The sequence below is a fragment of the Orcinus orca genome, chromosome 4, assembly GCF_937001465.1.
Source record: "Orcinus orca chromosome 4, mOrcOrc1.1, whole genome shotgun sequence".
Lineage (NCBI taxonomy): Eukaryota > Metazoa > Chordata > Mammalia > Artiodactyla > Delphinidae > Orcinus > Orcinus orca.
Window position 1 is genome coordinate 90,328,618 of NC_064562.1, and position 27,747 is coordinate 90,356,364.

Here is a 27,747-nt window from a genome sequence, read left to right on the forward strand (position 1 = left end):
TGTGCCACAACTACTGAAGCCCACGCACCTAGAGCCCATGCTCCAAAATAAGAGAAGCCCGTGAACTGCAACGACAAGTAGCCCCCACTCGCCACAACTAGAGAAATCCCGCACGCAGCAAAGAAGACCCAATGCAGCCAATAAATAAATAAATAAATAAAATAAAAATAAATGTACTCAGACAAGTATGTTTAAAAAAATATTCCCCATTGTTTATACCCACAGGGAAACTGAGATAATTCAAAATAGTAGGTGATTTTTAAAGTATATTTCATTGGTTTTCATATATTCAGATGGATAAATGAACAGGAAAGAGTCACTTCTAACATAACAGTGAAATCCCACTGCAAAGAATTATTTCAGAAAGAACTGAGAAACTGTTCATTTCCCACAATCCTCTCAGCTCCTCCCAATGACCCTATCCATCTCATCTCTCTACTTGGTGCAAAACAGCAGATAAAAGCAGCATAATCCTTATAAATCTTTCCTCAACATGGGCTGTGTTGAGTCACATCCTATCAGTGTGAAGGATGGGGACCATGCAAATAAAGAAAATGTTTTTTAATCCATCCATATTTTCAGCAGACTGGCTTTCAATCTATCTTCCTCGAGACTCCATTGCCTGTCACCTTCCTGGGCAATATGTACATTAAATGGATGATCCAGAAATTTGATATCAGCTCTGTGACCTTCTCCACTCTGACAACCATCATCTCTATTCTCAGCCACAAATCAAACTCCGCTGGGAACAAATATTCACATCCCTAACATCTTGTACTCTGAAATTCTCTCCCTATCTACAACCTCCTTCCACTTTCCCTCACATGCTCTGAGTCTGTTCTTTATCTTCACTATTCATCTCCATTTCCCCAGTCTACCAGCCCCCTCTGGGTGCCACTTGACTCCTTACCTAGTATGTATCTCCCAGTCAGCCATTTCAACTTTACATATATAACACCCTTTACATATATAACATCCTTCTCCCTTCCTTCCCACATTGACCACCTACCACACCTGTTTGCCAACCACTGATTCTACTTAACCCAACTGATGTCTCTGTTTCTCCTCTCTGACTCCTAATAACTGCTGGAGAAAAATCACTTGATACAATACACAAATACCAAGTTTTTAAGATATACAAATCTCAATCTGAAACATGATTTTGCTACTTATTAGCTGGGAAAGTTGGGGCAAGTGACATAGCCTCTCTGAACATCTTTTTCTAATCTGTGAAATGGTGTATGTCCATTAGGATGCTTTCAGCTGTAACAGAAAACCCAGCCAACCTACGTTGTCTCCCATAACAAGGTGGTTAAAATTGGTTCCAGGGTTGATTCAGTGGCTCATTGATGTCATCAAGAAAAAAGCTTCTTTCCTCTTTATGCTCTACAATCCTTATTTCATGGAGTTAGGCCTTGGATGTGTCTCTTCATGGTTACGACATTGGAGACTGCAATTCCAGGCATCACAAATAGACTCAAAGTCTTGCTGAAGAAGAGCGCACTTCCTCCCATGTGCCTTTCTGTATTAGTGAGGAAAACCTTTCCTAGAACCCTCCTAGTAGAATCCTCTAGTCCCTTTGGCTTGGTCATATATCCACCCTCTAACCAGTCACTGACAAAGGGAAATGGGAGTGCTATGATTGCCTTTTCAACCAATCATAATTCACCCTCTGGGGCTAGAGAGGGGTCAATCTTTCCTGAGCACATTGCCACCAGATACCTGAACAAAAAGAGTTGGGATAATGAGAAAGAAGAATAGCTGTTGGGTAGGCTGACAACCTCTGCCATGTGGGTAATGATACCTACCCTGAGGGTGGTTATAAAGATTATGTTGGATACATTTGCAAAGTACCTAGCAGTGCCTGGCACATCGTAGACATGATGTGCTTTAAAGATGTCCACAGGCTTCCCTGGTGGCGCAGTGGTTGAGAATCTGCCTGCCAATGCAGGGGACACGGGTTTGAGCCCTGGTCTGGGAAGATCCCACATGCCGCGGAGCAGCTAGGCCTGTGAGCCACAACTACTGAGCCTGCGCGTCTGGAGTCTGCGCTCCGCAACAAGAGAGGCCGTGATAGTGAGAGGCCCGCACATCGCGATGAAGAGTGGCCCCCGCATGCCGCAACTAGAGAAAGCCCTCGCACAGAAACGAAGACCCAACACAGCCAAAAATAAATAAATTAATTTTTAAAAAAATGTCCACCAATTCTTTGACATTCTTTCCTTCAAAAAGTAGAGCTTATTCCCCTACCTATGAATGTAGACTGTTCTTAGTGACTTGTTTCTAACAACTAGAATTTGGCAAAAATAATGGTGTGAAACTCACAGACATAGAGATCAGACCTGTGGTTGCCAAGGGGGGCTGGGGGAGGGTTGGATTCGGATTTTGGGACAAGCAGATGCAAACTATTATATATAGAATGGATAAAAAACAAGGTCCTATTGTATAGCACAGGGAAATATATTCAATATCCTGTAATAAACCATAATGGAAAAGAAAAAAATAATGGTGTGAGACTTCCAATACTAGGTCATAAAAGATATTGCAGCTTCTGTTTTGCTCACATGGATTGCTCACTCTGGGGAGAGCTGCCATGTTCGAAGGACACTCAAGCAGCCTGTGGAGAAGCTCGCATAGGGAGAAATTGGGGATTCTCACCAACAACCAGCACCAACTTACAATACATATGAATGAGCCACCACCTTGGAAGTGGATTTCCAAGCCCCAGTCAAGCCTTCAAATGACTGATACCCCAATAGACATGTTGGCTACAACCTCCTGAAAGACTCCAACTTAGAATTCCCCAGGTAGACCACTCCCAGAATCCTGGGAAACTCTAAGGATAATAAATGTTTATTGTTGTTTTAAGCCACTAAGTCTTGGAATAATTTCTTAGACAGCAATAGATAACTAATGGAGATTTTGGTACCAAAAGGGGGTTCTGCTCTAACAAAAACCTAAAATGTGAGAGTAGCTTTGGAATTTGGCATTTGGAAGAAGCTGGAAGAACCTTGAGGAGAAAATCAGTGAAAACTTAAAGGGCCTTGACGAGACTGTTAGTGAAGCCTGGTGGGCTCTGAGGAGACTGCCAGGGAGGGCAGGGAGGTTCATTAGCTCACTATGACAGTGCAAGTAAAATGTATCTTGGTTTTCTCCTCGATAAATTTGAAGTCTGAGCTTCTTAGACCATTGCTTGGAGGTAACAGACATCATAGTTAAATGCACAGGTTTTGGAACCTGACTGCCTTAGTTTGAACCTTGGTCCCATCACCTCTTGTCTGTGTAAACTTCAAGTCACTTAACCTCTTTGTTCTTCAACAAAGATTGTTATGAGAATTAAATAAGTTACTGCATGTAAAGTTAAAAGAGTACATATTTCTTTCTGTGTCCCATTGCAGAGTTAATTATGGTTGAGAACCTGCAAACCAGGATTGGGGTAGAAGCCAAGAAACACTACCTTGAGTAAGGAAAGGATAAAGTGTTCATGGGGGCCTATCATATTAGGGTAGCATTTCTTAAGGTGTGGCCCACCTGCATTAGAATCATCTGGGGTATTTATTTAAAATTCAGAGCCCAACCTCCTGAAATTGTTTCAGGAAATCTGAAGGAATGCAAAAATCTGTATTTTAACTGAGCATTTTGTGGATGATTATTGTGTATGCTAAAGTTTGAGAGACTACTCTGGGGAGAGTCCAGGTAAATAGCCTAAAGATTAATCTCTTTGAACCCTACTTTTTTTTTTTTTAGCATCTTTATTGGAGTATAATTGCTCTACAGTGGTGTGTTAGTTTCTGCTTTATAACAAAGTGAATCAGCTATACATATACATATATCCCCATATCTCCTCCCTCTTGCGTCTGAACCCTACTGTTGTATTTTAAAAATTAAGGCAGTTTTCCATTCTTCTCCACAATTTATCCATTTTTGTTTTAATATACAAATAAGGTACATTAAATAATAATGTGCATTATTTGCCATTGAATAAAATTAATGCTTCTGAAAGATATGCTAAGTTTACCCTGGGCTTGTGGTAACCCCTGGCATACCTCTACATACCTTAGTTGACATGCAAGGCTTTTGTGATAAATTCATCAACCTAGTTTATTTCTAGTGGCTGATTTGACAAGTACCATAAGTGTTGTAAATATGGACATTTGATAATTCATCCTCCAGCTCCACTTCCTTCTAATGAGACTTTTTGTATTGTAGAGGCTGGAAAGTTTAAAACTACATTTCCTAGACTCCTCTTGCAGGTAAAAATCTGGGTATAAAATAATTTCCACCAGTTAGATATACTCTTATGAGATTTGGGAGGCGGAAATAAGTTGGAGGCCATCTATCTACTGCTATTGCTCATTCTGCTAAAAAGTCAGGTTATGGAGATGCCAGGGTTTTTGGCAATATTTTTCTAGTGTCTAGTCACAAGCTCTGGGTATGTTGAGAGTAAGTCGTAGTGGCCTCCTGATTGCCCATCTTTTAATAATGACAGAGGTGGCAGCTACTATGGCAGGTTAATTCTGCTGTATTCTGGAAGTCATTTGCATAGCCAAGTCTAGAATCCACTTTTTCAGCTCTTCTACCAACTTTTTAAAATATATTTTTTATTATAGAGTTTTAAATACTTTCAAAAATAGGCATTATACAATAATGAATCCCCAGCGTGAACATTTACCAACTTAGGCCAATCTTATTTCATAAGTACCCCCACCCAATTCATCTTATTTTCAAGAAAATCCCAGACATCATTATCATTTTATGTAAATATGTATCATTTTTTCAAAAAGCAAAGACTCTTTAAAAAAATAGTGAGATTAGAAAATATATATTGGTCTTTGCCCCTGGTTCCTGGCACAGAGCTCTTGAAACCCTTGTAATTTCCTAAGTGATAAGAACATAAGGGGCATCTCTTATTCTAATATTTGTCTTTGACCCTGTCCCTGACACAGGGCTCCTAAAACCTCTATAAATTCCTAAGTGATAAGAGCACTAGGAGAATCTTTTATTCTACTGAGGTGACTCTGGGTGGCCTCCTGGATGGGGGCTGGTCCTCAGAAAGACCAAGTCATGATTAGAAGCTTGGAATTTTCGGTCCCATCCCTTATCCTCCAGAGAGGAGAGAGGGGATGGAAACAGAGTTTTAAATTTATCATGCCCAGGGACTTCCCTGGTGGCGCAGTAGCTGGGAATCTGCCTGCCAATGCAGGGGACATGGGTTCGATCCCTGGTCTGGAAAGATCCCACATGCCACAAAGGAACTGAGCCCGTGTGCCACAACTACTGAGCCTGTGCTCTAGAGCTCATGTGCCACAACCACTGAGCCTGTGTGCTGCAACTACTGAAGCCTGCACACTCTAAGGCTGCTCTAGAGCCGTATGCCACAACTACTGAGCCCGCATGCTGCAACTACTGAAGCCCATGCACCTAGAGCCTGTGCTCCGCAACAAGAGAAGCCACCGAGTGAGAAGCCTGCGCACCGCAACAAAGTAGACCCCGCTCGCTGCAACCAGAGAAAGCCCGTGTGCGGCAATGAAGGCCCAACACAGCCAAAAATAAAGATAAAAATAAAAAAATTCATCATGCCCATGTGAGGAAGCCTCCATAAAACCCCAATACAATGGGGCTCAGAGAGCTTCCAGGTGGGTGAACACCTCCACACCAGAAGGGTGATACACCCCAACTCCACAGGGACAGAAGTTCCTGAGCTCAGGACCCTCCCAGACCTTGCCCTATGTATTTCTTCATATGGTTGTTCATCTGTATCCTTTATCATGTTCTTTAATAACCTAGTAAACATAAGGAAGTGTTTCAGTGAGCCACTGAGTTCAGTGAGCCACTCCAGCAAATTAATTGAAATTGAGGAGAGGGTCATGAGAATCTCCAATATGTAGCCAGGTCAGACAGAAGTGCGTGTAGGGGCTTCCCTGGTGGCACACTGGTTAAGAATCCACCTGCCAATGCAGGGGACACGGGTTTGAGTCCTGGTCTGAGAAGATCCCACATGCCACGGAGCAGCTAAGTCCGTGCACCACAACTACTGAGCCTGCGCTCTAGAGCCCACGAGCCACAACTACTGAGCCCACGCACCTAGAGCCCGTGCTCTGCAACAAGAGAAGCCACCGCAATGAGAAGCCTGTGTACTGCAACAAAGAGTAGCCCCCGCTTGCCGCAACTAGAGAAAGCCCACACACAGCAACGAGGACCCAACACAGCCAAATATAAATAAATAAATAAATTTATTTTAAAAAAAAAGTTGTGGGTAACCTGGGGACCTACTACTTGTGATTGTCATCTGAAGTGGAGGGGGGGGCGGGTAAGTCTTGTGAGACGGAGCCCTTAACCTGTGGAATCTGATGCTATCTCTGGGTAGATAGTGTCAAATTGAGTTGAATTGTAGAACACCCACTGGTGTCACAGACAATTGCTTGGTGTGGGCGAAAACTACACACTTGGTGACCAGAAGTGAAGTGTTCTGTGTGAATAGTAAAGGAGACACACAGAAAAGAAACACACAGGAAGCACGACTGGGTTTTCCTAATGCAACCACAGTATCATCATCCCTAAAAGAAGACAAAAAAGTTCTTTAATATAATTAAGTAACCAATCAATCTTCACATTGCCAATTGTCTTGTTATTGTCATAAAAATTTTCATCGTTTTTTTTTCTGAACCAGCACCCAAATAAGGACTACAAATTGCAATGGCTAATATGCCTCTTAAATCTGTTTATAGGTTCCCTTTCCCTTTGTGTTTTTTTTTTCTTCTCTATGTAATTTTTGAAGAAACTGTGTTGTTAGAGTTTCCCACAGTCTGTATTTTTGATGATTGCATCCCACAGTGTTAACATATTCCTCTGTCTTCTGTAATTCCTATAAATTGCGTGTTGGATCTATAGGCTTGGTCAGATTTAAGTTGAATTTGGTTTTGTTTTTGACAATATAAGGTGATTTCCACTGATTTTTGAGAAACTGGTTCATACCTTTCTGGGATAGTAGAAGCGACAAAAAAAACCCAAAACAAAAACATAATATTCTGCATTCAATCAGATGGGACCACAACTATACAGTTAATGGGGATAAACAACCTGACCCATTAAAGGCAGGAAATCTTTCCTAACAGTATTATCCAATTGATCTTTTAATTCACTGTACTCCAAAGAGGTAGTATTACCAAGATCCACCTAAAGAGAAGACAATTCATTAGCTTGTTATGACAGCCCAGGTAAAATGTGCCTTCCTTTTCTCTTGATAAACTGTAAGTCAGCTTCCTAGACTGTTGATTTTAGCTTATATAAAGCTGATAGTGGGAAACCTCCCAAAGGGCATTTGGATAATGGCTTCTGGAACTGTTTGCTCAAAATTACAACATGTGTCTAACTACCAAAAAAATCTGTTTTCATTTCTGACTGCTACAGCCAAGCACAGGTCTCCCAAGAGATACACTATTTACTGTCTACATTGTTTCTGGGAAGCTTGCCGTTTCCAATAAGATTTAAATAGCTTAAGATCCTGGATAACCTCTTCTTTACTTCATTTTACTAACCTGGCTAAGCAATTTTAGCAACCTCACTGTGTTATTAGTCAGGGTTCAGTTAACAGAACAAGAACAATTCCAGGTATTTTTTCAGAAAAAGATCTCAGTTACTGTAACCATTGGCTCTACCATGCAGTTTTAGCATTAACAGAAGTTGGGCAAAGATGACCCAAACCAAACTAAAGCATGTCTAAGCATCAGTTTCTAGAAACAAGCAGACTTTGGCCTCCCCCCAACACCCGGCCCACCAAGTTATTTAGTGGATTTCATAGCAGAGGGTTGAGTTAGTCATTCTCCCTAGTTCAGGGCAACTATCACCTTTGTTCTGTGTAAGGCCCCTACATTTTATTGATTTATTCCTTTTTTGCTGCCTTCCTCATTTCCATATCCTTTCCTCACCCCCAGGCAAACTTTGTATTTGCATGTGTATCATTGTTATCTGTTGTAAAACATGCATTGTTTTTGTGTGTGTATTTTTAATTTACATAAATAGTATTGTGCTATATATCTTTTCTTCCCACATAGCACTGTTTTTAAGATTTATCCACATTGCTGTGTGTACATCATTGCCCATTCTAACTCCTTCACAGTACTCAATAGTGTATTATCCACCACCTTCACATTCTCCCAGTAATGAAGACCTAAATTACCTCCAATTTCCTGCGTCCTTGTGAACTTCTGTAGAAATTCCTTAGGGATACACCCCCCAGCAGTACAACTGCTGTGCCATAGGATATATAAACATTTTAACTCAACTAAGCACTACCAGAATGCTCTCCAGGTCTCTCACCAGTAGTGCATGAGAGTAACAGGTAGCATTGTCCAGGTTCCCATTTTGCCAGACTAATAAGTGTGAGAGAATACCTCATTTTTATTTTAATTGTATTTCTCCTATTAGGAATAAACTTGAGCATCTGTTTATTGGCTTGCTGGCTTTTAGTCTCTCCTTCTGTAAACGGCCTTACCATATTCTTTGACTATTTTCCTGTTAGATTTATTTTTACCAGAGTTCCTCTATATTTAGAAACTAGTTCCTTGTCCCTCAGACATTGCAAATATTTTCTATTGTCACTCATGTTCTTCATTGGGCAGAAAACCTTAATTTTGTTATCAAATGCATCACAGTTTTGCCTTATGGCTTTTGTTTCTGGATGTTTTAAATTCCTCCCCGTCCCTACCTGACAAAGATGTTTTCCAAAACTATTTTTCATATTTAATGAAATCTCAGATGCAGTATATGAAGACGCATACTGATATCAGAGATGTTTAATTGTGGGAAAAAATGGCCAATGGCAATTTGTAAAAAATCTATGGTAAGGCTCATCCCATTTTCAGAAATGATAAATCGTGATTCTTAAAATTGATGACACAATTTTATAGCTTCACGGGTCACAACTGAATCATTAATCCTTCTGGAGCCCACCTATGTATATGTTTAGGTAGGAATCCATTTTGATTTTAATTCATATAGATCTAGCTTCCTGATCTCAGGAGGCAAGATTTCCATATTTTACCTTTAAATATATTTGTGATTTTTAAATACTCTTTATCAGACTAAAGTAATTCCATTCTATTCTTAAGTATCTGAAGTATTTTACCATGATAGGTGTTGAATTTTATCAAATACGTTTTCCATATCTAGCAAGTTAACCATATGATTTTTTTCCTTTTTTCTCCCCTTCTGTTACTGTAGTAAATTATATCCTTGTAAAACCCACTTAGTTGCGATATATTATCCTTTTTATACATCACTGGATTTGTTTTTGTAGTATTTTGTTAGGATTTCTGCATATATGGTCATTAAGAACATAGGATAGGGCTTCCCTGGTGGCGCAGTGATTGAGAGTCCGCCTGCCGATGCAGGGGACACAGGTTCGTGCCCCGGTCTGGGAAGATCCCACATGCCGTGGAGGGGCTGGGCCCGTGAGCCGTGGCCGCTGAGCCTGCGCGTCCGGAGCCTGTGCTCCGCAATAGGAGAGGCCACAACAGTTAGAGGCCCGCGTACCGCAAAAAAAAAAAAAAAAAAGAACATAGGATATATCTTTTATTATGTTTTAATCTATTGTTACCAATGAAGACAGTTTTTACATGTCTGTTTCTGCTCTCTTATTTCTACTAGTTGGCACTCTTGGTGAATTAGTTCCTTGTATGCTTGGTTATTTTATTATAAACTGCTTGTTTTCTTTGGAAATAGTTTGTGGGATTTTTTTTTTTTAATCCACCAAGATGACGGTGTACTCTCCCTGACAAGACGTGCATTTGCCTCTGCCAGGCAGCTAATGGTGGCATTATCGGGCTGGAACCTCTTCAAACTCACTTCATTGAAGTTTTTTGGACTACCTACATCATGCGACTTTGGGCTGCTAATCTGTGAGGGCCAGTAGTGGTTTTAAGTATTTATGATTTTTTTTTTTTTTTTTTTGGTCTCTTGTTCTGCTCAGTGCCAAGGCAACTGAGTCTTTTGCAGTCCAAAAGACTGAGTCCTTGCAGTCTTTTGGCAGTGGGAAGGAGGAGAAGGGAAAAATTACTTCTGATTCATCCCCACTAAGGGTGAAGCCCCTTCAGGTGCTATATTTATGGGGTGTCTCTTAGCCTCCAGGTTTGCTGGCCATTGTCTTTTCTCACTGCTCCCCAGTGAGACTTTGAAAACTGAAGCCAAGGTGACTCGTCATGCTCAATGGTGAAAGGCTGAAAGCCTTCCCTCTACAATCAAGAACAAGACAACGTTGCCTGCCCTTACCACTCCTACTCAACACGGTACTGAAATCTTAGCTAGAGCAATTATTCAAGAAAAAGAAATAAAAGGCAACCAAGTCTGAAGGGAAGAAGTTAAACTGTCTGTTTGCAGATGATATAATCTTAATATAGAAAAGCCTAAACACGCCAACAAAAACTGTTAGAACTAATAAACGAATTCAGTAAAGCTGCAAGATACAAAATCAACATACAAAAAGCAGCTGTGTTTCTATACACTAACAGTGAACTATCTGATAAAGAAATAAAGAAAACAACCCCATTTACAATAGTATCAAAAACGATAAAATACTTAGGAATAAATGTAACCAAGGAAGTGAAAGATATGTACACTGAAAACTATAAGAGGTTGATGACAGAAAACAAGACACAAATAAGTGGAAAAATTATCTCATGCTCATTGATCAGAAGAGTTAACATTAAAATGTCCATACTACCCAAAACCATCTATAGATTCATTGCAATCCCTATCAAAATTCCAGTGGCATTTTTCACAGAAACAGAACAATCCTAAAATTTGTATGGAACCACAAAAGATCCTGAATAGCCAAAGCAATCTTGAGAAAGAACAAAACTGGAGGCATCACACTTCCTGATTTAAAACTACAGTACAAAGCTATAGCAATCATCAAAACAGACACAGACCAATGGAACACAACAGAGAGCCCAGAAATAAACCCACTAACATCTGACAAGGGAGCCAAGAATACTCAAGGGGAAACAGATACTCTCTTCAATAAATGGTGTTAGGAAACCTGGATAGTCACATGCAAAAGAATGAAATTGGACCACTGTCTTACACCAGTCACAAAATTAAATTTAAATTGAGATTACCCAGAGATTACCCAGAAAGGTACAATTGTATGGTTATACATGTACAAAAGCCATAAATTTGCAGTGTTTAATCTTTTCCCTACAAAAAGTCACTTAAAAATTCAATCAAGAGAGCAAAGTTCAAGTTTACCACCTCCAAAAAGAATTACTTATTCCCCACAGTGCTTCCACAATTCTTTATACATAGCTTCTAGTTCTTAGGACATTTACATGTTTACATCTCCCTACCCCAGTTTATTTAGCTTTACATCACTTGTACCAAGTACTGCTTGTACACATGGATGTGATTAATGAATGTTTAAGAAAACACAGAAGTCACTAAGCAAATATATTTTGCAGTATCACTAGAAATAACTTATGTACTTAATCTAGTTGCCACAACTGAGTTATTAAATTAAAAGTGATCCCACTAGCAGTTAAATTGTCAACTGAAAACCCATTCCATCAGCCATGTTGGTTACTATTTGAATATTTAAGTTTAAATACATACAACTATGATATCTTTTTTATTATTCCTAGCACATAGTAGTCATCAACAAAGATCTGTTGAATAAACATATAAGAACTAATTTTCACATTACTTGCATTCAGTAATCAAAAATGATGTGGCAGAGACTGCTCTTCATTCCCCTAATATACATTCTCTTTCCTCCAAGAGAATGTCCAAATTTTAGCTGAATATTTGGCAGTCTGAAATAAAGGCAATTTCCCAGCCTCTCTTGCAGCTAGATGTGACCACATGACTGAGTTCTGACCAATGAGATGTAAGTGGAAGTGTCCTGTGGCAGCTTCCGTAATTCTTCTATAAAAGATCATGGCACTTGCCTGTTGCTCCCTTCTTTGTCTTCCCTCCAACAGAATGTAGATGTGATGATCAGAGCTGTAGCCACCCACACTGCTTTAGGAAAATGAGAGCCGCACCTTGGATATGGTAGAGTGGTGAGCTAAAAGGATCCTAGATCCCCAAAAACTGTGGAAAAGAGCATGCCCATCAGTCCTGGACTCTCTATATCTCTGAATTTTCAATTAAGAGAAAAATGAACTTTTATCTTTGCCATTGGGAAAATCCGTAATACCAGCTTCCCCTGGATAAAGGAGTAAGGCAGATTTATAAACGACAGGCTTTCATAGACATATACTGTGGAGCCACATCTCTCTCAGTTGGGGATAATAGGATATTATCTCTTTTTCAGTAATTATTTTTACTGTTATGACAAATGCTGTTGCTCTATACTAGGAGTCAGAGAATCTAAGTTGAAGTCTTACCTCCATCACTAACTAGGCAAATCAGTCTAAGCTTTTGTAACACACCTAGGTAATAAAATTCTCTTGAGTCTTAAAATATAATGTATATGAAAAGTGTTCCACCATATAAATCACTATACACAAAATAGTTGATGAGACTGTAAGATACCTGTGGACAGAAGCTCTGTCTGTCTCACTTTGTATCCCTAGTAACAAATGCTCAATAAATATTTGTTGAATAAATATTTTTAAGTCCTTGCTAAATGAGTAAATTATTCTGCTTTGGAGGTGAATAAAGTTCAAAGGTCTTTAATATTAATTAAAGTATTACTTGAATCCTTTAGAGATGCAATTCTTAATTTTGACATCAGTCAAAAGATATAAGGTTATGAAAAGATAAACCTAGCTAATGCATTTACCTGGTTCAAAAGTAGACCCCTATTTGCTAAAGCAAGATAATTTAAACTAGAATAAAAGGTGTGGTACGAAAATGAAAATTTTTTGACCCTTTTCCCTTGAAATTACAAAGTTACACATACACATATATTTTAATATTTAAACCACTAACCCTACCACATCAAATGAAGGATATCCTCACACTAGACAGTGGTCAAAGTATTTTATTAAATTAAGTACATAATTTGCAAATTGTTTCATAAGAAATTTTAAAAGCAAAGTTATAAACATTTTCGATAAAAAAGTACAGCGTTAACAGCAAAATTACATTTTCTTTATAGTACAAATAAAAGTATTTTGTTTCTTATATACTATCTGAAAATTTTATAATATATTCTCCAACTGACAGCTGCAATATATTTTAATGAGAAGTCTCATGGTTAATTCAATCATTTGTTAATCAGGGTTCATCATTTGGACCATAAAATTCAATTGCTCAACTTTAAGGAAAATAATAAAATTCATCATCATGTAATGTGGAGTTATAAAAAGCTCTTCGGGATGTAGATGTATTCTAGCCTTATTTCTCTAATAAACTCTGCAAAGAGACATTAAGTAACACTGTAAACTTGAATTACAATTTAAAAATAAGCACCATTAACATACATTCTACACAAACTTACTTCACCTTTTAAATGACAATTTTTTTTGGCCACGCAAACATTTAAATCTGTTTTCTTTACCATGTAAATAAAAATAAGCAATATTTAACCACTACACAGAAAAATTATCAAACTTCACCTCAATTGCACAATGGAAAAGCACTCAGAAAAAGCACTTGGAAAAAAACAGCACACATTATTTCTGTCTTTTTTATACATTTTGTCATTTTCTTAAATTGAGAGCAGTTAAAACATTGTCAGAGCAATTTCCTGAGTTTCAAAGTTTCCAATTTCCAGCTCAGAAAAAACCAATCTTACTTTTATACATGTCCTTTTTCTAAGCATACAAAACACTTGAATTTAAAAAGAAAAAGACCAAAATAAAGGATTGGAAACAATCCAACAGAATTATTTAGCTTTTCTTTTCAAAATGTGTTATAATACACAAGACACTTTAAAGTCAGGATTTCTACTATACAATATGTCCTATATTTAAAGGCCTTAGAATTGCAAGTAGTATTGAAACACTAATAAATTGAAGAAACCTCAACTTGAAAACAATATAGAGATATATGAACAGCCAATAAATGTAAGACAACATGCTTCCATTTCTCCTGTTGAAGGAAGGAAATGAATAGTTGGAAATACTGTTAAGAGTCCCCTCATTCCAACCCCACTTTCCCTGTGGTTTCCACATTAGTTCTCTTTTTCCCCTGGTAGATACTGGTAAGAGACTATTGAAAGAATATAACTGCTACTAAACTCTTGCAAATTATAGAAGTGTTATAATTTTTTTTTTTTTTTTTTTTGCGGTACGCGGGCCTCTCACTGTTGTGGCCTCTCCTGTTGCGGAGCACAGGTCCGGACGTGCAGGCTCAGCGGCCATGGCTCACGGGCCCAGCCGCTCCACGGCATGTGGGATCTTCCCGGACCGGGGCACGAACCCGTGTCCCCTGAATCGGCAGGCGAACGCTCAACCACTGCGCCACCAGGGAAGCCCTATACTTTTAAAATACTAATAACTTTGCAAAGAGCCATTCTAGTAAGTCATATATTAGCACAAATATACCAATACATACATCAAAACTTTGATAATCCCCACATTATCATTAGTTTTGACACACAGGATTTAGAAATGGGTAAAAGAGAAAAATTTGATAATCCTCAAACTCTGTTTACCTTTGGCATACAGGATTTAGAAATAGGCAAAACAAGAAAGGGGCAATTATAAAATTTTCTTTCATAATTATGTGTTGCTTAAACTATGCTACATAGTGGGGTAGGAGGCAGTTTGGTACTAAACAACTTCATAAAAACATTTATGATGCTCAAAATTTGCCTATATATTTATGGATGATTAAGAAGAAATACCCTAGATTTACCAAATAAAGCATAAAATTAGAGTTGATACAGTACAAAACATAGGTTCTTTCATTTGGTTTCTGCCCACAAAATACCCCACCTCTTGTTCTTTTTGACTGCTCCCACATCAATCATAATTATAATAAATAATACTGAAATAAGTCTAGCTGAAGTGCTCAAAAGTGATGTTTTTTTAAAACTGGGTAAGGAAATATAAAAACACAGAAAATGAGTATGCAGCTGCACACACTAGAATAATTCTAGGTTTTAGTATTGTTATTCACATTTCTTAAATCATATCAATTTATATATAGAAAGATTTTATTTCATTAACAGTTGTAGTTTTATAATAAGTTGCTGAAAGGAATTGCTTTATTTTTAATGTACACAATTCTTCTAGACATCACAAAAAACATAATGCCAAACTGTTGGCATTCTTTTCTTTTTTTTAACAAATTACCACAAACATAACAAATGTGAATAATACTTCAATACCAGTCACTATTTCTAAGTAATAAACATATATTTTTATTTTTGTGGAAATAAATTCAATGATATGGCTCTTCTTTTACAAGCATGCTTTCATGATATATAAAAACATTTTTTGAATTTTATTTTCATTAAAATGTCTGTTCTTTTGGGAAACCATTCCGAAATTCAGGATTCTTTCAGTAATAGCTCAATCGTATCATTCCTGATCCAATTAATTTTTTAAGCTTATCAAAAAACAATACAATTGTTTGCTAAAATTACGTATGTTGAAAATATCCTTCATATCCAAAGTCAAATTTATTTAAGCCAGTGTCTCACATTGGAAAATTATACTTCGCCACACTAAACTTGTGTGTAAAGGAAATTATAACTGACATACTAACAGGACTTTTTAGCTCACCAAAAAACAGAAGTCAATGAAAGTTTCCTTTCAGAAAGTTGGTTCTTTTTAAAAATAAAGGTAAAAAACTTTTAAATTGTAAAAATTTCTTTTATGATTATATCAAAAAAGTTTTCTATATCTATTTAAGTTAATAGGATTTTGACCTACTGTAGTTTAGAAATTACATGCCTCAAATATAAAATATAGCTCTTTAGTACTGTCTTCAATACCACTTACACAGACAGTTCTGTAAGACTAGAAGCAGTTTTATAAGACAGCAGCACTTGGTAGATACCTAACCATTTTTCCTTCTCTGAAAACTTGCCTGCCTATGGAAGGTATAAAATTGCAATATAATCTCAGACTCCAACTTTACTCCTAGAAAATGTACACACACAGAACAAAGGAACAAAAGGTAAGAGATCACGATCATATACAAAGCAGAAGAAAGTGCAACAGCATGTCTTCCTTCCTGTAGGATACACCAAAATGTTTTTTTGTATTGTTTTGAAATCAAAAAGCACTCAAGTGTTTTTGTTAGATCTCCTTTCTTTCATTACTACTGGTACTAGTACTTTTTTTTTTTTTTTTAATTTATTTATTTACCTTTGGCTGCATTGGGTCTTCGTTTCTGTGCGAGGGCTTCCTCCAATTGCGGCAAGCGGGGGCCACTCTTCATCGTGGTGCGCGGGCCTCTCACCATCGCGGTCTCTCCTGTTGTGGAGCACAGGCTCCAGACACGCAGGCTCAGTAGTTGTGGCCCACGGGCCCGGACGCTCCGCGGCATGTGGGACCCTCCCAGACCAGGGCTCAAACCTGTGTCCCCCACACTGGCAGGCAGATTCTCAACCACTGCGCCACCAGGGAAGCCCAGTACTTCTTTTTTAAATACAAGCTTTTGAAGGGCTTGTATTATGAACCAGGTCTCAAAGCACTTTAAATACTTCTCATAGAAACCTTTAAGACTTTACTAAACGTCAAACAACAATTAATATAAAGGTTACATTTTCTGTCTGAGAAAGAATCAGAGCATTTCAATCTTTAAAACTGCAGCTGATAATTTTCTTAGATATTTTGTAATCAGTAAAAATTCTCTTTAATACTTTTAATAGACTACATATTTGGCATGTGATTCAGTAAAAAATTAAACTTCTCTTGAATTTTGAAAAACATAGTGTTTTTCTGTTTTATAACTGGACATTACTTCTAATAAAACACACATTTACAGTACAGTTGACTAAATTACTGCAAATAAAACTAATTTTAACCTACAAACCTTCACACTTTTAAGTCAAGGACATTTATTTTACTTTAGCATGACTTTCAAGCACCCTGGTTTAATTTCAGAGAACCTGCAGAAATGAAAAAAAGAGTTATTTTAAAGATAAGAATTTCAAACTGATTAAGAAACATAATCTTGTAATCAATTCAAGTGCCTATGGTAAACATAATATTAACTATCAAAACACTCTCCTTTAAGTTAAATCCAGCACTAATATCTATGCTTATGTTCCTTTTAATCTATTGTCAAAATAAATACATGACTAAGGCTGGGGGTTATTCCTAATTAAGTATTACAATTTAAGATTTTTTAAAATTCTCAAGCCTGAATTTGACCCTCATGAACAACAGCACGCTGCATGAAGGAGAAGGCGATGTCTGCATTACATTATTTCTATGCATTGTAACAGTACCAAGAAATCTCTAATAGGTAAGTCTGATTCATCAGGCCATGAAATGCTTTCAACTCCCTCACTGTGAAATTTAAAGAAACACAAGTCTCTAAAACAGATCATCAATCCCAACATGATAATGTTGTGGTCTAACTACTCCTTTTGTAAAAGTAACTCTAAAATGTCATCTATTTTCATGCTCAGAATTAACACTACCATTTTCTATAATATAGCCAACATTTTATCACATGACATAAACAAAATATGCTACATTCATTAAAACTGGAAGTAAGGGAAGGAGGGTACTTAGATTCTTCATAACCACTTAATGAAAAAGGACATTTCATGTTTGTCAGCTAAGATCAATAATGGCACTTAATTTATGAAGATGTGTAAATTCGTAACTGACTGGAGATTTCCACTAATGTTTAAATACATCCAAATTATAACCACATTTTAGCAGAAGCTCCAACTCCTTCCAAAATCCACAGACATGTTATTTCTTTTCAAAGGAATTAATTAAACAGCAACCTTAAACTATGATATGTATAATCTAACTACCTTGAATGATACATTATCAAAAAAACACAAATATACTTAGTTTTAGATTTTTAATTTATGATAGAAATAGTTTTGTCAAATGATTACTTCAATAACAAACATTTTTCTTTCATTTCTGGTTTAGTGGACATCATAAATCTAGAAAGGAATGTTATATATCATAATCTAGTCATGAATTTATGGCTAGAATCAGATGGTTAAATTTAGTTAACTATTTTAACAAATTGTTCTGAGCAAACTATTAGTGTTTACCATCTGCATATGGGCAACTGCCATTATCGATAACAGAAATCTATACTCACCTGAAGCTATGGCTTGTGAGGTATTTAATGACAGCTGGTTTGATGCGAGCAACTCCTCCCTGGCTGTGGTTTCCTCTCCCCGTAATCACAGAAAGATAGGGCTTACCACCATTCTGCTTAAATTCTGTTACAACAGGAATTGGAACCGTTAAAATTGATCTATCTTACATTCTCAACAGAAAACAAACCTTTACTCAAACATGTATGAAATAATTTTCATGAGGATTTAGAGATTTATCACTTCAAAAATCCCCAAATTAATGTTTTTAAATGTACTGTTTCACCTACACTTTAAGTATGGAAGCTTCCTAGCAACTCATCCACCTAAAGACTTAAGTGGGACTTCTCCTGTGGGGAGAGAGATTTCCATGTGTTATCAGAATTTCTCTCTGAAATAATGATAACAACAATAATATTAATGATACTTAACAATTATTACACACATGGAGTCAGGCATTGCTTTAAGTGACTTATATTTATTAACTAAGAATCTTTACAACAACTCTATTACTCTGAAGCCACCCAGCTTTGGTCTGATTAGCAGCTCTGCCACTAAATGACTGTGTGATAGGACCATGGACAATTACTTAGCCTATCTGTGCCTATTTCCTTAACAATAAAATGGGGTATAAGGCAACTGCTTTATAGAATATCATCCTCAGGAAGAGCCATTAGCAAATCCACTAATTATAGCATGGACTGCAGTCTTACCGCTAAAGATAATCAATTATTAACTTAAGAAACTCTTCCAAACAGATGATTTTAAAATATCGAATGAACCTGAGACTCTTAGACCACAGCTTCTGCTTTGGAAATGACCTTGTGAAAATCAAGTATATAAATCCTGAAAGTCAGTAACAGCTACAATAAAATAACAAAAAAAACTTGTTAATAATAGGAGTTGATTTAATAATTCAATAGATACTTGTTCCTCAGTTATAAATAGCACAAGTTTTGGGCTTCCCTAGTGGCGCAGTGGTTGAGAGTCCGCCTGCCGATGCAGGGGACACGGGTTCGTGCCCCGGTCCGGGAAGATCCCACATGCCGTGGAGCGGCTGGGCCCGTGAGCCATGGCCGCTGAGCCTGCGCTCCGCAACGGGAGAGGCCACAACAGTGAGAGGCCCGCGTACCGCAAAAAAAAAAAAAAAAAAAAAAAAGCACAAGTTTTAACCTTTAGCATAAAATACATATACACATAAACATTCCATATTCTGCTCAGTAAGTTGCCCTAAGACTCCATCAGATCCACAAACAGATTGTTTTTCGAGTCTCATATCTCCAGGGCAATATTTAGACTAGAATTTTAGTGGATATGTTGGTCCTGCATTTATAATTCCTTCTTTGCTTAAGATCCACCTCCATAACTTCAAGCAACATTTTGTTCAAAATTCAACTCTCTCTGGGTGATGGCTATACATGGGTATTCACTTTGTAAAAAGTTTTTATGCTATACAATAATTATTTGTGCATTGTTCTTTATGTATGTGATATTACAAATAAATGCTTACTTAAAAAAAAAAATCTCAACTAACCATAATTCAGCTCTCATCACTCCTTCACTACCGCTCCTCTCATCAGTTAAGTCAGTCATTTACAGCATTTCACCTTTCAATAGTTTACTTACTGCTCTGAAAATGTTCTCACATGCCTCAAAGTAGGGTGTCAGAGGATGTTTATTGAATGAATTAATATAATATGCTTAGGTTCCCAAATTTCAGGTTAATCCTGCTTACCACCTTTTTTAACTGATTTTTAAGCATATCTCAGATTTCTTATCATTTCAACTGTAAATATTTCAGTATGTATTCAAAAAGATAAGGACCCTTTAAAAAAAACATAACCACAATGTCACCATCATATGGTACAAAGTAAAAAATAGTTCCTTAATGTTTCTAAAAATGGCTAAAAATGTCCTCCAGTAGTCTCAAAAAAATGTTTTTACTGTGACTTGTTTGAATCAGGGTTGAAACAAGTCTCCACACATTGTATTTGGTTGATATATTTCTTAATTTTTAATCTAAACGTTCTCCTTCGTGTGTGTGTGTGTGTGTGTGTGTGTGTGTGTGTGTGTGTGCGTGCTTTCTTTTATCTTTTTTTTTTTTACAATTTGTTGAAAAAATTAGATCATTTATCCTAGATATTTACAGTCTGGATTTTGCTGACTGTATCCCCATGGTGCCATCTAACATGTTCCTCTGTTCCCTATAAATCTGTATAAAGTAGTAGTCAGATCTAAAGGCTCTACCTGCTTCTGGTTATTTGGGGGCAAAAGAAGCTTCATGAGTAGTAGTGGTGTATATTTCAATAAGAAGACACAAAAGGTTCAGATATCTTTTTTGTTTTTTAATTCATCCCCAATTTTGACAATCATCTTTTATGACTAAAAGCAATGTGGGGCAGAGCCACAGATTTTTCACCTGGACACATTTCTATTCAACAATACTACCATCTGCTGGTGATGTCAGTAACTACAGGCTACCACAGGTAGCACGCACAAGATGGGCTTTGGCTTCAAAAAAGGGCTTGTATCTTGAGTCTGATCCAGTATCACCTTACACAAATTATTTAACACTTTTATTCTCATAATTTTTTCTATTGAGATAAAATTCACCTAACATAAAATTCATGATTTTAAAATGTACAATTCAGTAGTTTTTAGTACATTATTACAATGTTGTGTAACCATCAACACGATCTAATTCCAGAACATTCCATCATCTCAAAAAGAAATTCTGTTCCTGTTAGCAGTCAATCTCCATCCCCCCTTTCCAGTCCCAGCAAACATTAATGTACTTTCTGTTTCTATGGATCTGCCCATTCTAGACATTTCATGTACAATAAATGGAAATCGTGTAATATGTGGCCCTTTGTATCTGGCTTCTTTCACACTGCATAATGTTTACAAGGTTCATCCATGTTGTAGCACGTATCAGCATTTCATTCCTTTTTATGGCTGAATTATATTCCATTGTATGGATATACCACATTTTTTCCATTCACCAGTTGATAGATTTGCGTTGTTTCCACCTTTTGGCTATTATGAACATTCATGTACCAGCTTTTGTATGGATGAATTGTGTTTTCAATTATCTTGTGTACAAACCTAGGAGCAGAACTGCTGGGTTATATGATAGCTCTGTGTTTAACCTTTCAAGGAATGTCAACCTTTTCCACAGTGGTTGTACCATATAACATTCCCACCAGCAATATATGAGGGTTCCAATTCTCTATATCCTTACTGACACTTATTATTTTCCACTTTATTAAACTGTTTATATCATCAGTTTCCTTACTATAAAATGAGAGGAATACCTACCCTTTATTCAGTCATTTATTCAAAAGTTTTTTAAAGTGGTGAATGAAAGGCTCAATATACAATAATGATTCAATAATCATCATTGACTCAATTCTTGGCCAAAAAAATGGACATTTAATAATCAATTATACAACAAGCTTTTTATAAGTACTGTGATACAGAGGAGTACTATGAGAGGCTTTTAATAGGGAGCCTAACTTAATCTGGAGGTTAACAAATGATAATGTAGATAAACATAAAGAAAAGGAGAAGAAGCAAAACACAAGATGAGAATGTAGAGACAGGCCAAGGAACAATTATGTAGGGATCTGGGAATTTATGCTAAATGAAACATAGCAACCTGTACTTTTTATCACAATGCTAACCATTTATGTAACTATTTATTCACTGTCATCTATCCTACTAGACAGCAAACTCCATAAAGACAGGGATTGTGTGTCTTTTTCACTGCTTTATCCCTGATGTCTAGAATATAGAAGATAATCAAATTTTACTGAGTAAATGATTTACTCGTCCTCTATAGACAAAATATTCCCTTATAATACTTCCATATAATACTTCTACTTTTCTTTTCTCCAGATTAAATAATGTATTTAAACCGCTCTTAAATTTTCTCTTTTCTAATCTTTATTGTTGTTGTTTTCTAGTTCTTTCTCCAAGATTTTCAAAATTCTATTTAAAAAACTGGGGGAGGGGGATCTTCTACTTTATCAAAGAATGTCTGCTAATAAACAGAGAAGGAACACAAAATTATAAAACACCATTATGAGAACTTCCCTGGTAGCGCAGTGGTTAAGAATCCTCCTGCCAATGCAGGGGACGTGGGTTTGATCCCTGGTCCTGGAAGATCCCACATGCCGCGGAGCAACAAAGCCCATGCGCCACAAGCACTGAGCCTGCGCTCTAGAGCCCGTGAGCCACAACTACTGAAGCCCGCATGCCTACAGCCAGTGCTCTGCAACAAGAGAAGCCACCGCAACTAGAGAAAGCCCACGTGCAACAACAAAGACCCAACACAGACAAAAATAAATAAATTTTAAAAAATAAAATTTTTTTAAAACACCATTATGCAACCACCAATATAATAATTGATTCAGACAAGGATCATCTGTGGATGCTAAAATCATTAGGCAAAATGAGAACAGTTATTCACACAGCCACAAAGTATCAATCACCAAAATTTACTAATTGATTACAAAGAAAGAAAAGGTACATTTACAAATTGAAATCTGATATGATAGAGTCCCACATTAAGCTAAGAAATCAAACTTAACACCACCAATACTGGGGCAAACTGACCATATATGTCTCTTGATTAGTTCCCCAAGGATGACCTAACATCTCCTATGCAGTATTTCCACCAAGAAAATTTTAAACTGAATCTAATCATGAAGAAACAATTAGACAAATTAAAATTGTAGGGCAATCTACCAAACAACTGGCGTGGAGTCTTTAAAAGTGTCAATAACATGGAAAACAAAAAACAGACTGAGGAACACTTCTATATTATAGGAGGCTACAGGTTTGGGACAATCAACTGGAACATATGATGCATGACTAGATCCTGGATTGGGGGTGGAACATGGCACAGCTACATAGGACACTTCCATATAACTGGAAAAATCTGAATATGGCCTGTGTATTAGACAACATCATTATAACAATGTTAAATGTCTTAAAAGTGATAATGTATTGTGATTATGTAGGAGAATGAATTTGTCCTCAAGAAATAAACACGCTGAGGTATGCAAAAGTAAAGCACCACAATGTTTAATGAGACTTATTATCAAATGGTTCAGCAGAAAAAAATTCTAGAGATAATATAAACAAATGTGGCCAAATGTTGACGACTGATCAATCTAGGTAAAGGATATATGTACAATTCATATATTGTAAAAAATTTGTACAATATGTATATTGTACAATTCTTTCAACTTCTCTGCAGGTTTTTAATTTTTCAATATAAAAAGCTAGGAAAAAGGATAATGATAAGAGGACACATGTTGATATGCAAAATAAAGCTCACTGCAACATTTTAATTAAACGTCCATCAATAGAGGGATGGATACATTATGATAAGGTCACACAATACTACACAGCAGTTATAATTTAAAAAAAACTCAATCCGTCGAGATGAGTAGATCTTGAAAACTGTATTGGGTAAAAATAAAATAAGTGGCTTGGCTGACGATATAGTGTGACACCATGTATGTTCATTTTTTAAAATTCACAAAAAGGATACTATAGACCAATTATGGATGAATGTATAATACACGTAGTAAAGGTATTTTCAAAACTGTCCAGGATGATGCAGACCAAACTGAAGGATGTTGATTTCCATCAGAAGGGGAGAGAAGAAAGAGAAAAGGATTGGGGATAATGCAAAGGGAGGAACAACAACAACAAAAAATATATATATGAAGCACATACAGTAAAATGTTATCACTTGTTACTTACATTCATGGGTACACAGGTGTTCGTTATTTTACTCGCAACTTTTTCAATGTGGTTTTCATGATAAAGTTTTTATATCAATTATATTTAATCAAGTATTTAATTACAACTGAATTGTAAAACCTATATGTGCTGAACTGATAAACCTGTATAACATATAGTATAAAACTTTCTAAAATATATACAAATTAATTAACCAGAACAATACAGCTATCAATGACACAGCAGTATTACTGAACCACAGGGTAATAACTGAGGCATGGATTCCATGTCTCCACAATAAAATGTAAGACAAAGAGAAAGCCAAGTTGAGAATTCAAAAATATCCTAGTAGTGCTAAGAGGAGATGACTCCCTAGTATTAGAGTCTGGGGTACTACAACAGATTGAATTTTCCCAAGTGCTACCATCTGGTGATGAAAAGGAAACAAGATGATAAACCAACAAAATACTTTAACGTATATAAAGTACATGATATTGATTGTAAGAGGCAGGCAGTAGCACTCCTACTGACCTGCAAAGACAAAATACAAGCAGAAAGGGAGAAGGGCATACTACCAAAATGCAAACACTCATAAATCCTGCCTTTATGATAATTCTATAAAAATCCTATCACCTAATTTACTTCTGCATTTTTTATTTTTTTTAATTTTTTTTTTGCGGTACGCAGGCCTCTCGCTGTTGTGGCCTCTCCCGTTGCAGAGCACAGGCTCCGGACACGCAGGCTCAGCGGCCATGGCTCACGGGCCCAACCGCTCCGCGGCATGTGGGATCTTCCCAGACCGGGGCACGAACCCGTGTCCCCTGCATTGGCAGGTGGACTCCCAACCACTATGCCACCAGGGAAGCCCTACTTCTGCATTTTATTAAACATCTGTTGAGCAACTGACATCTAATAAGTATCTATTAGCTTTAATAAATGTCTACTGAACAAAGATGTATTATATTCCTGAATGGTCCAGAGGATTCTCAGATTACATCATGCCCTCCCTTTGACAATTATAACAAAGGAATACAAACGTAACTGAAACAGGAAAATAAAAATGTTAATGGACATGGCAGTTAGAATTCTTTCCCAAGGTTTTCTTGAAGAATGAATCTAATACAAACATCTATAAATGTGGCACAGATATCCTCAGCCTGCACATTCAGACTTCCTTGAATTTGTGAAAATCTGTCATGACTATAGTCCTACCTTCAGTTTTCTCCTGTAAAACTGTCATCAAATGTTCTATAGCCTCATCCACATGCAGCCCATGGAGGTCTAAAACATTCTGTGGCAGCAGGGAGGCATTGACTTTCTCAAAGATCTCCACAGCAGCAAGGTGATTGGCTTCTTTCATCTTCTGCTCATGGAGACTACCCTTTAATTATAAACATATCATCAGTAATCACTTTTGATATCTGCTACTTAGTAAGCAATGAGGAAACAAATAGTGCCCCAAATAAAAGGAAGAACAAAAAAGGCAACAACAAATGTAAAATTTTAAATAATGCAATGGGCTAATATGCAAGAATGCACCAAAATTTAGGTGAATTTCAGTGGACAAATAACATAGTTCTTAAACTACTAAATCATCATTTCTAACACATTCTCTGATCCAAAAATCATAGGAAAAGGACACTTAAATAAACAACACACATCTCAAGAAGGAATCCACTGGTTTATCTTTTGATAATCCTGAGTCTCAACCCTTTAAACCCTTGCAGTTACCCCTGAAGTCATTCCTCAAGGTTTGCTATTATTGCTCACAAGGTTATACCAGTCTGATACCTTTTTCTGCTCCATCATAAAAAAGTAAGCAATATGGAACCACAGAAAACGAAAAGTAAATCAATCAGGTTTCTTGTAATACCATGCTGTATGAGACCAGGTAGAAATTTTACTTCCCTGAGAGATATTAATGTAACTTTCTTTTTCTGACTATGACAGTGATACACAACTTAAAATTCAAGCATGATAGAAAGCACAAGACCTCTGTAATCCCACCCTGGGATGGCCAATATTAACATTCTGCTTCCTTTCCTCCAGAAAATTCATATCTGTTTAGAAGCAGTACTGAATGAGAGAATCCAACCTAAAAGAAAATATGTACTGTCGGAAGAATTCTCAGAACCATACATTTCTTACATATTAGGGCACTTTATGTCACTTATACAATGTACATTCCCCAGAATAACTTAATCCAGTCACAGTATGAGTATTAACTGCTTCAAGATTATTCAGATGTTGTAAGTGACAAAGAAAAAATAATTTTCCTCTTTACTTGTTGGGCATAAAACGTGGCAACGTTTTTCTTCCCCATCCGATAAGCTTCCTTTGCCTTGCTATAGCATTCCATCCTCTTCTGCTGGTGCAGGAAAGCCTCTGCCCTGTAGTCATCATACTCTGGGTACTCAAAATCCTGGAAAGATGGTTCGCTTGGTATATCTTCAGTCTCTTTCAATTTCTTTGCCTGTACGGTGTTACACAATAAGTAAAATACGAAAGAAAGTAGAAAGCACACATTTTACCTTCAAAAAAATGTACATGAAAACTGGGCTCTACTAATTTTTATCTTTCTTCTTAAAAAACAGACTCTCCCTACTGTCTATCTAGTAAGTCATGCACTTGGCAACTATTGTTAACTTTTTCATGCCATAAGGGTACTCCTTCTTTAACCATTCTTATCTTAGAAGATGTTAAAAAGTTCTCTAAAATTATGAAAATAAAAAAAATCAAGCCAAAAGAGAGAATATAAGATATTCAAGGAATGATGCTCATTTATCTAAATGCAATATTTTCCAAATTTTAGTTTGTAAACCCATTCAAAGGATCAGTCCAACCACTGAAGGAAGTAATGGCATATTTCAATATTTTTTATAAACCAATTGATAAAGTAATTGAATAATATTCTTGTTAAAACAGAAAGGCATGTGGAGTAACCATGCCTTATAGTAGGTAAAAAATCATAAGGAGGTTTATGGGCAGTTTTCAACCAGCTAACTACCAACTAGCCGCTATGGTAGTGTTGACTTCTTGAGTTTTCTGAAATATCATGAAGTAGTTGTTACCCATATGAGACCCTGAATTAAAGAAACTAAACTAACTCTAATTTAAAACACAAGGTTAATGAAAATAATAATTATTATACAAATATGCCTCAATACTCTCCACCAAATAGAAAAGAATAAAATTAATGCGTCACCATATTCCTAACTCATTACCACAGTCAAAAATCTGTAAATATACAGTCAGTTTATTTTTTGCAACAAACCCAAGGCTCTCTCTTACTTAAGAATATTCATAGGACCTACATCCTTATGTCATGCTCAGTAGTCAAGCTTCACAAGCTTCTTTCATATTAACGTTTAAATATTCTGTGAGTATATGGCTTGCATCCCTGATAAAATCAAAGATTTTCCAGGGAGAGGATAATAAAAACACTTTCTATGACCTTTGAAAAGCCCATAGTGCCTAACAATATGGACATAAACATTTCATAGCTTTAAAATCTCTCTGTGTTGGTGTTCATACTAAAAAATGCAAATACATTTGGTTCTCTGGGAAGGGACCCTTCATTGCTTATTTTTAAAAAAGAAAAAACAGGGAATTCCCTGGCAGTCCAGTGGTTAGGACTCGGCACTTTCACTGCCAGAGGCCAGGGTTCAATCCCTAGTGGGGAAACCAAGATCCCGCAAGCCACATGGCGTGGCCCAAAACAGACAGTACATAATGAGAGACACTTTATCAAATAGCTACTCTCTTTTTAAATAAAACCAAAATTTATTTTTACATCCCTTTCA

General features: G+C 36.7%; 1 protein-coding gene and 1 long non-coding RNA gene across 11 annotated transcripts in view; one reads left to right on the forward strand and one right to left on the reverse strand.

Annotated features, from left to right (window-relative positions):
- LOC125964174 (uncharacterized) overlaps positions 1–14,539 on the forward strand; it is a 178,191-nt gene extending 163,652 nt beyond the window's left edge. The window contains exon 2 of the long non-coding RNA XR_007476833.1: positions 14,386–14,539. This is a non-coding gene — a long non-coding RNA (uncharacterized LOC125964174). The remainder of the gene's footprint in view (positions 1–14,385) is intronic.
- N4BP2 (NEDD4 binding protein 2) overlaps positions 12,967–27,747 on the reverse strand; it is an 83,523-nt gene continuing 68,742 nt past the window's right edge. For 9 of the 10 annotated variants that reach the window (XM_049708774.1, XM_033421684.2, XM_049708769.1 and 6 more), the window contains 4 exons: positions 26,229–26,417; positions 25,157–25,325; positions 18,193–18,316; positions 12,967–17,008 (listed from right to left, as the gene is read on the reverse strand). In XM_049708774.1, the coding sequence (XP_049564731.1) occupies positions 16,963–17,008; positions 18,193–18,316; positions 25,157–25,325; positions 26,229–26,417 (528 nt within the window). In that variant the 3' untranslated portion in view covers positions 12,967–16,962. Of the gene's footprint in view, positions 17,009–18,192; positions 18,317–21,599; positions 23,829–25,156; positions 25,326–26,228; positions 26,418–27,747 lie in introns of those variants that run through there. The other variant, XM_033421687.2, reaches the window with a different exon arrangement.